The sequence below is a fragment of the Scylla paramamosain genome, chromosome 24 (genome assembly GCF_035594125.1).
Source record: "Scylla paramamosain isolate STU-SP2022 chromosome 24, ASM3559412v1, whole genome shotgun sequence".
Taxonomy (NCBI): Eukaryota; Metazoa; Arthropoda; class Malacostraca; order Decapoda; family Portunidae; genus Scylla; species Scylla paramamosain.
Window position 1 is genome coordinate 12,656,822 of NC_087174.1, and position 10,459 is coordinate 12,667,280.

The 10,459-nt window shown below is 40.2% G+C and overlaps 1 protein-coding gene across 1 annotated transcript in view; it reads right to left on the reverse strand.

The window, feature by feature from the left end:
• Positions 1–10,459, reverse strand: part of LOC135112913 (titin-like) — a 190,835-nt gene that overhangs the window by 90,447 nt on the left and 89,929 nt on the right. The window contains exons 61-66 of the mRNA XM_064027865.1: positions 6,948–7,568; positions 5,970–6,581; positions 5,226–5,421; positions 4,715–4,938; positions 3,766–3,846; positions 19–176 (exon numbers count right to left, since the gene is read on the reverse strand). Of these exons, the coding sequence (XP_063883935.1) occupies positions 19–176; positions 3,766–3,846; positions 4,715–4,938; positions 5,226–5,421; positions 5,970–6,581; positions 6,948–7,568 (1,892 nt within the window). The remainder of the gene's footprint in view (positions 1–18; positions 177–3,765; positions 3,847–4,714; positions 4,939–5,225; positions 5,422–5,969; positions 6,582–6,947; positions 7,569–10,459) is intronic.

Consider the following 10,459-nt stretch of genomic DNA (forward strand, 5'->3'; position numbering starts at 1 on the left):
GTGAAGGCCTCAGCATACCTGGTAGGAAGCGTGCTGGCGAATGAGCTTGTTGTTATGATACCAGCTGATGTCTGGCTTGGGGTTACCCGTGAAAGTGGTGGTGAATGTGACGGTTTCCATTTCCTTAATATGTGAGTCTTCAATTTCTTGTGTGAATTTTGGTTTGGTGTGTTTGGCTGTATATGAAGAAGCAACATATCATTAGTAATTTCAATAAAATAGTTTCCTCTTTTACTTACAGTAAAATGTTCATATATTTTCTTTGAAATTTGAAACCCTAAAGTAAATTAATTACTATTTGCACTACCTAAAGAACTGTTGTCTGGGATTCAAAGAACATTTCTTTTCACAAATTGTAAATGAACTTGTAATTTAGATTCAATTCCCTGAGAAGTGTCACACTTCATTTCTTAACATATCACACATTCCTTGCTGAGAATAGTGAAGCAGCTCAGCCTTCTCTGTTTGTTCCTATTAGTTTAACTCACATCACTAGCATGAAAAATAAATAATAGTTATCTAATGATACCCTATCTGATACAAATGCTGAAAATCTTCCATAACCTTAAAAAGAAATACAAAAGTTTCATATGAACTGATGGACAGGTCACTCCACTTCTGCCTCATGTGACACATTTTATATAAGGTATTGAAGATTTATATTAATTTATCTTAAGAAATCAACCAATGAGTAAAATTTATATTGCTATTTATAAGATAAATATGCTTTCTCCTCTTATGTTTATAATAAATCATGCATAAAAGCTTTGAAATTATGCAACATAAAACACACAACACAGCTTACCTCTACACTACACAGGGACTAATCCATACACTCATTCTCAAGTAACAAAAATTCTTCAAGGCTGTCTGCCCTTTTCAAATTTTCACTATTCCCACCCTTGCAGGAATCTTCTCCTTCACTTATAATGTTGCTGTACTGCTTTGAGTTAGAGATAGGTGTGCAGTTAGGGAACAATGATTTCTCTGATGAATTTCTATTTACAGGTTCCTTAAGAGGGAACAGTGTTATTTTGGAAATGCGGGAAACCTTGGCAGGCGCAGTGCCTAAAGTTATTTCTCCTGGGGTCTGGGTCACACTATCTGGGCTTGTGTTCTGTGTCTTTACTTGTGTGGGCCCAGGGTGTTGAGACATGAGAGGAGCTGAAGCTGAAGCTGACACTGCCTTGGGTGCTGCACTCTGCAAGCTTTTTGGAGTATAAGTAGCAGTAAACAAAGACTTTTGACTTGTTATAGGACTCAACATTGTCACTGAGGAAGATCCAGTGCTTTTGCCTCTGCCAGTAACTGGGTTTGACAACTGGCCCACTTCAGGGGTAGTGGGCTTCCCAGAAGAGCTGGAGACCTTGGGAGCTACTGGCAGAGGGCTTATGGTTCTTGAGGTTCTTACAATCTCATCACTAAATTTTCTATGTGACTGATCCATTCCTCTGTCCACTGACATTGTTCTGGGTGGTCTCACCAAGCACCTCTGTCGCTTTTCTCGAGATGGTCTAGGAGATTCCTGGGGACTTGAGTCTTCTAGCTCCTCTGTTGATGAGTACTGGTATATTGGCATTGGTATTTTTGTGCTTTCATGTATCTGTTTAAATGTTTTTCTGATAAGTTGAGGTGTTGTTAGAGGGGAGCTTGGTTCACTCCAAATGTTTCTTTTGGGGCTCTCTGTTATTCCAATCAGGCTGTCAGATGAAGGCTCTCTTGATATCTTGTTAAAGTTTTCTCCTTTGAGTGAAAGCTTTCGCACCTGTTTTGGTGTTGAAATTGGAGTAGATTCACTGGACTTTGATAGTCTAGGGATTTTGGATTCACTTTGATTTTCTGAAAGTGAACCATATGAAGAAATTAGAGGAAGCTTGTTTGGGGGTGGCACTTGTTCCTTCCTGGTCAAGATAGGGGTAGCTGGCAGACTTGAGCACAGTCTGGTGCCATTGTTTGCCGAGACCTGTGGATTATCACTTGTACTCCATCTGGCTGACCACGTGCCTAGTCTGTCAGAATCTGCAGATAATTTCCTCTCCATATCAAATTTACTGAAGGAAATTTGACACTCTGACTTGAATGTCTGATCCAGAGGCTTGAACTTGGCCACATACCTGTTAACTTTTGAATTTCCTATTTGTACCTTTGAATTTGTATCTTTTAGAGGCTCATCTTGCTTACAGGGAGCCTTCTGACTCAAGACATCCTGATGCTTCGAATGTGAGGATAAGACCAGGGTTTCCACATTCTTTAGTACTGGTTTCCGTCTTAATGTTGGTGTCAGCTGATGTCTCGTTCTTTCTACACTTCCCAGTTGAATAGTGTTCTCCGTTTTAGCAACATCTGGAGATGGTATGGATTTACATGTAGTATTCTTCAAAATTGATTTCCTATGTATCTTTTTGGGTGTACTTTTGAGATTACTAAATTCTAAAGTTGTGGTTGGCATTGTTTCTGCATCAATGTGTTGCTGTTGCTTTGGGATTTCATCAGCAAGAGAACATGTTAAGTCTGCTGTTGATCTTATTCCTTCTACATTTACTGATCCCTTTTGGAAATGTACAGCAGATATATGTTGATCTGGTGCTTCACTGGCACTGGATTGGTGTAAAATATCAATTGTAGTACTGACTGTATAGTGATCAGATTCTTTTTCATCCTTTCCTAGAGGTTTCTTCTCTGATTTAGCTAGAATTTGTGAATTTTCTGTAGAGTTTGCTGGAACATCTTTATCATCTGCTAATGATTTACCATTACTGGAGTGTCCATTAGTGTTCATTCTTGCAAGGAGCTGTTCTGGTGACTTTTGTCTTTTATTTTGTTCAATAGTCATTTCTATTTCTGCAGTGATATCAGCCTGTGCCAATGAGCTTAAGGCTTCAATCACCTGAGATATTGAATTCCTATGAGAGCTGAGGTAATGTGACATCACTGCCTTGGCATAGTTTGGAGAGTCAGTTTGAGTCTCATCTTCTGACACAGTGGAAGGTGTGTCACCATCAAATTTGAAATGGACATGTTTGGTATTTGGGCTGAGAAGAGACGATTTGGTAGCAATGAGACTCTCTTGATCATCAGTGATATATGAAGAGCCAACCGTCTGATCACTGTGTCGCCGACTTGGTGCTTCACTCTCAGAAATGAACACAGAGTCACTACCCATGGATAGGTCACCAAAAGACATTGAACTTGCTAATTCAAGCTGTGACAAGTGATCACTCTGAAGATCACTGGGTGGAATGTCACTCTGGCACTCAAAGTCAGTCTCAGTGTCACACTCTGAGACAGTATCTTTGCTACTCATGCATGATGGATTAATGGATACTGAGGATCTCTCAAGGCTGTCAACAGATATGCTGGTTCTGTATGTACTTGTACTGATAACACTACCAACCCAAATGCACGGCTCTTGGCTGACAGGGCGAGGAACTAAGAGTGGTCTAGGTGAGGGCAACACACAAGAAACAGCAGAATTTTGCAAACACATTCCCTGTTCTGGCTCAGAGGCCACTGGCAGGACAGGCTGGGCAACAGATGACAAGCTGGAGTTAGACAGTGACGAACATTGGGAATAGGAGGACTGGCACACAGAGGAACACGACAACACAGGCAGTGGGGACTGCAAAACAGACTGGGGGGACTGCAGCTTAGATTGTGAGGACTGCAACACAGGCTGGGGAGACTGCAACACAGGCTTAGATGCAGAGTCCCAAGAGGCGTTGCATTGGGCACCTCTCCGGCGTGCACGGGAACGCTCCACAATACCTGTCATGGCCTCTTTGAGGTCCTCCATACGAGTCACCCATTCAGGCTTGCGGTACAGCTTGGATGTCTCCTCCGTGTGTTCTGTGTGTGGATACATTTAGTAAGAACAGGCTCCACTTGAAGGCAAGGAGAACAAAAGAGAAATTGCAAAATAAATTACTAATGCTTAAAAAAAACAAACTTAGGAATACCTAAAAAATTAAATGGCTTGTCAGATGTGAGCAGCATAATAAGCAATATTTGATTAACATTGTAGGATTAATTACAAAGCATTTGTAAATTTGCAACATAGCTATGTATTTCAGCATAAAAATCATAAAACAATATCACCACCACCAATGCTGTAAGCAAACAGAAAAAAGAATCACAGTAAATAAGGAAGAAACTCATTATAAAACCTGTAAATGAAAGTTCAAATTATTATGATAAATGATGTCATGATATCTAGATGATGCAAATGTTTAGAACATCAATATAAGTGGTTAATAATTGTGTTGTTGTTAAAGTATAGAATGTGGAGAAAGTAACTGTAAAGATCAGTGGTAGATGTTCCGAAATGAACAACGGAGCTAAAGTTGGTGCACGAAGACCTGCAAGAAAATGGGAAGCAGATATGCAGAAATTAATTTGCATAACTGATTCCACATCATGAACACAGCATTTGCACAAGCCACTACAGTGACCTTGAACTTGAGGATGTATGCCCATATATGAATAAATTAGATTAATGAAAAAAATTTAAAGCAACAATTCTTTTAACTTTTCAATATGAACAGACTCTTCAATTGATTAAAAGAACAACAAATATAAATACTAAATATTTACTTGAAGGAATGGCAAAGGGAAAGGCTACACAATTAGTTATTCATGATTAATTTCATAAAATAAAACATTTTGGCCTTAAACAAGCTGGTTCATGGGCACAGCATGTGTAACAGAGCCAACATACCCTGGAGGACAACAACAGTGGTTACAGTGGTGTCAATGCCATTCCTGTTGACAGCCTCACAGGTGTACTCTCCACAGTCGTCCAGGGTTGCGTGAGGGATATTGAGAACTGTGGTGCCATCCTCATATGTCTCCAAGGCAACATTCTCGGTCGTCTCAATTGGCATGTTGTCAACGTGCCATTTGACTGTCGGTTTAGGGTACCCAGTGGGCTTCGTGATCAGCCTGAGGACATAGTTAACATCATCATTAATGATAGTAGTTAAAAATGCTTTCCTTGTCATTCTTGTTGTTTTCTCTCTCTTTTTATCCATGTAAGAGGGCCTCTGGCCAAAGGGTACAAAAAAAATTTAACCAGTTCCTGAAGAAGAGAAAGCCAAAAGGATTATCCAAAATTGGAGAAGTGCCAATAGGGAGATGAAGAGATCTGTGCAAACTCCTTGTAATACATTGATAGATTGTAAATAGGTGAATAGATTAAAGAATATTAAACAAGTAATTGGTGGTCTCACCTTACAGGGCTGCCTTCCTTCACCTCTACCACCTTCGCAAGTTTTGTGACAAAGAAGGGAGAGGAGCCAGCCTCAGAGGTGTCTGACTCCGAGCCCTTCTCAATTTCCTCTGTTTCTTCTTCAGAAGGAGACAGAATGGCCTTGTCTGAGACTGAGGTTACAGTTGCTACTTCAGAATCAGGCTGGTACTCATAAGCTGTTACAAGAAGGTGACACATATTATAATCTTATTACTTTGAATATATAATTGTTTCATAATGAGATAAATATTTTACTAAATATATTATAACCAATGCCAGAAGTAATATAGGAAAAATTATTAGCCAAAAGTTCAAATGCAAAATCTGTAAAAGATGATTAAGGTCCAAATCTTTGAAAGGTAACAAAAGTGATGAAGTACATACTTTCAGGCACTAAATACAAAATGCAAACTTATTCAAAACCAAATTTTGGTGCATGAATTACACAAATATCAATGAAACTCTTAAATTTCAACAAACTACTGAGACTCAAAAGAATGATAAAGAAAGTGTTAGTCATTAACAAGAAGTGTGTGTGTTCATGTTTCCTACCAAAAACAAGACTAATCTAAGAAATAATAGGAACTAGAAGTAAAAGGAAACTGATCAAAAGTACACCGGCAACACAAGTACTCCTCCAGAGGGAGGCACAGCAGCAGACAAAGCTAGTGCAGGAAAGCTCCTGCTTCTTCAAGACAGAGAGACAACAGGAGACCAAACTTACACTCCACAGCCAGGTTAGCTGTGGTTCGGGCTTCCCCAGCTTTGTTACGGGCTATGCAGGTGTAGTCTCCTGCATCCTCTGGGAATACTTCACTGATCTCCAACCCAGCATGTCCATCGGGGGTCTGGGTTAAGTGCACCTCCCGGTGGTGACCAATTGGGCGGCCGTTTTGGAGCCACAGCAGCCGAGGCTTTGGGCGTCCCATGACTCGGCACTTAAAGCGAATCTCGTCCCCATCCATTACTCGGATGGGAGTCAGAGGGGGATTGAAGGCAGGTGGCTCAGCCTCTTCTGCCCCCTCCCCCTCCACCAGCAGTGTGGCTGTGGAGGAGGCCCTGCCAATGGGGTTCTGGGCAGTGACAGTGTAGTCACCTGAGTCATCCTCAAAGAGTTCCCCAAGAACAAGAGAAGTCTTATTGTCTCCACTTGTGATCTGTACTTCAATCTCTTCATCAGCAGTTATTTTTTGGCCATGTCTGTACCATGTGAATTCAGCCTCTGGCTTTGAGGTTACCTCAGCTTCCAAAAAGGCAACCTCTCCTTCTGGTATTATCTGAGGTTGTAATGGTTTGATGAACTCTGGTGGTTTCATTTCAATCAGTTCTTCAGGTTCTAGTGGAAGGAAAGGGACATTTTTTTTTTGACAAAAAATATCATGCATACTTGTTAGTTATGTAATTATAAGTAGGACAAAATTATCTCTCATTTATATAGTGCTGAAGCTTACATATTCTTTTCAGCCATGTAGATAGCTTCAGCCAAACAAGTTAGACATGATTAAGCTGTCTCAGTGTCTAGTGGATAAGACCAGTCATATATTACCTTGCCTAACTTGTAAGGCCACACATCTAGTGGCAAGAAATGTACACTCAGCACTAAAATATCATAAAAGTATTTCATCTCAGAAGATATAAGTGGTTGATAACAGAATGTCACCATCATGTTTTCAGTATGTAAAAATTGTTAAGGTTAACTTACGTGTTACAATAATTGTAGCTAGTGATCTGGCTTCTCCAGCCTCATTGAAAACTTTTACTTCGTACTCTCCAGTATCGTCCTCGAAAACTTCCTCCATACAGAGGGTCGTTTCATCATCAAAGTGCTCGATCTTATAATCAAGGGAGGGCTTTAGTTCCTTGCCCTGGTGATACCACTTGACAGTAGGTGGTGGGAAGGCCTCATAGCGAGCCTGGAGGACTAAGGGAAAAGCTCTCTTTATTATCTGGGGTTGGAGTGGGAAGGTAATTCGAGGAGCTTGTCTCAGCTCCTGCTTCTCCAGGATTTCCAAGTCCTCCACTGTAAGGTAAGTGGCAGTTTCATCTTGCCCATGCTGGTTCACAGCAAGGCAGCGGTACAATCCTGTGTCATCAATGAACACTTCACTGATAGTGAGAGCAGCTCGCCCTGTGGTGGCATCGTACTCCTGGACAAATTCTTGGGAAGGCAAAATTTCTTTCTCAAGGTGATACCACAACACCCTTGGAGTGGGGTTGCCTTTGACAGTGGCTTCCAGGACCGTCCTTGAGCCATGCTTCACCCTCTGGGGCTTCAGTGGCTCAATGAACTTCGGCGGGTGCCCTCGAGGCTTGTCTTTGCGTGCTGAAAGGTGGAAGCTTCAGATAATAGCTAATCTTGATTTCAATCCCTGATGAACCAATAAACTGTTATAAATATTAATATTAAACCTGATTGAAAAGTTAATTGGGGTTTATTAATACTGTGTACGTTGAAAAATGAGTAGGTTAATTAATATTAGTATAATTAATACGTGTAAGCAAGTAAGAGTGAACGAGTAGCATATACATGAAGACTGACAGGGAACTTAACCAAGGCTGCCCATCTGTTTTCTTCAAGAGTAGACTTCATCTGGTTATCAAAGTCGCAAAGCATTGATACTGATGCAGGAGAGATATCGTCGTGACTCCCTCCAGTAAAGAGGTCATGTCGCCGCTCCAGTGTACCAAGGCGGGGATCAGATATAACTTGAGACAGACCCCCTTGAGAGCGCGTCATGAATAATGGAGCTTAGGATGGAGGGGTCGTCACGGGGTTGGCTGCCAACCTTGACAAACTCTTGAGGTAAAGATAACCGTTGCCGGCTGCCAGGCTGACGACCTGCGTCGCGCTGCAAACCTGCCGGCTGGGTCCTTCATTTTAACTTTAGGGACCATGGCGTAAAAATCTTTACAAATTATCTTCCATTCTCATCAAATAAAATCGGTGAAATATGTAACGCCCTTCACACGGACACGGCAGGTTTGAGGTAGACACAGTACTTGTCGACTATCGCGCGATCTTCAGCAGTAAGGCCCAGCTGAGCAGCGATCAGTGGCGTGGGAAGCACAAAAACCAGTCAGATAATGCCTATACTCACTACAATGTATTACTGTGTACGTAAGTAAAGTATAATGTGGTGAAAAAAAAAGTAAATAAAAAAAGTTTACTTACAATGGCTTCGCTGTGGAATAAATCCAGCGTTAAGAGTTACATAATTATTAGCAAGATCTTACGATTATGAAGATCTCTGGTATTAGTGAATTATATTAGAAAAATATACACACAAATATAAAGTAGTATATACACACTTGCATTTCACTATGGAATATATGAACATCATATATATATATATATATATATATATATATATATATATATATATATATATATATATATATATATATATATATATATATATATATCACATATATATCACATATATGTTTCAAGTAACCACCAAGAAGTGACGCCCATGAACCCATTACTATTTCAGATAATGACAGCATTTCACGGCAGGTTGACTTACGCCACAACCACGAAAACATGGTGCAGATGACGGCTACTCGGCGAGCAGCACCATCACCATCCCGAGACGTTCACCTGTGCACGGATCGGCTCGGAGTGAAGCCCCGGCTGGCCGGAACCTGCCCCGCTGCGCCGCCGGCCGGTGACGTCATGCCCTTTGGCACAGCGCGCCGCCCAAGAATTCACCCATACGCAATTTATTGATATGTTGTTTGTGTACCCTCAGGTACACTGCAGTCTGGTTTACTCAGCCAATCGCAGACTACCGTTTTATTTTATTTACGTGTAATAGGAATAGTGTGTGAGATTGTGCGTATGTTTCTGAGCATCATTATTCATATTTGCTTCGAGAGGTCCTTATTTAACAAATCGCAGGCGTGATTTTTTTTTTTTTTCACACGAATAGAAAGTTTATAATAACATCTACAGTACATTTTACAACATATATTTAAGTAGTTGTAAAGGAAACACATGTTCAGACACAATAAAACATAACAAAAAGGCATCATAATATCCGTACAGCAACTGGGGGTCACGACGGAGTCAAGAAGTTATGTAGTATAACATACATGGAACAGGGCGGGGTTAGGCTGGCAAGTGGGCTCGGAAGACCCCTTATATTTTGGGCGAAGGATCACGTGTGCCAAGGGGAGATGAATGACTTGTCTCTTATCAACTGCGCAAATGGTACATCGTACCCTTATTTCTATTCTCTGCGAAGGATATGATGAATGAATCGATATAAAGTAGAATTACAACACATTAATCAACAATCGAGTAAGAAAGGTTTCAGAATCATCACCAGACTTGAGGTTACTGCCCTAAAGATCGTTTTCCTTGACAGGTGAAAATACAATAATGAACAATCGAGTATGAAAGCTTTCAGAATTATCACCAGACTTGAGATTTATGTCCTTATGATCGTTCTTTGACAGGTGAAGAGCGAGGCCCAGCGAGTGATCGAGTGTCAGTGGTACCTTGGCAATCCCTAACAAAGCAAAGAGATGAAGCCAGACTGTCACGCACCAATCGATACCCCAGAGTTTGATAGTAACAGTATTTCGCAACATCCCTCCTAGCTTGTTTTGTTGTCGAGAAAGTCGAGAGAAGCAAGGGGGCTTTTTTTTGGGGGGGTTAAAATTTAGTGATTGTATTGTTTTAATATTAATAATGATTGCAGCAGTTGTTGTTGTTGTTGTTGTTGTTGTTGTTGTTGTTATTATTACTATTATCATTATTATTAATATTATTATTATTATCATTATCATTATTATTATTATTATTATTATTATTATTATTATTATTATTATTATTACTATTATTACTATCATCATCATCATCATCATCATCATTACTGAATTTCTTCATATTATTGTTATGATTATTATTATCATCGAATTTCTTCATATTATTGTTATCATTACGTATCATCATTATCATCTTTGTTCTTGTCATTAAATCTGCGGAGTGAAGGCGACATGTTTTACTCACCTATCATAACATAGTATGAAAACAAGAATAACAGTGGCCTACATAGCATCATTACCCACGACCTACAAAGACGAGCTGCTGACGTTACATATTCCCACTCGTCATCAGTAATCCCATACCTCAGGATTTATCTTACTGATGACATGACACTAGTGGAATTATGTAGTGTCATCAGCTCCAGTCTCAGGCATCGTGTT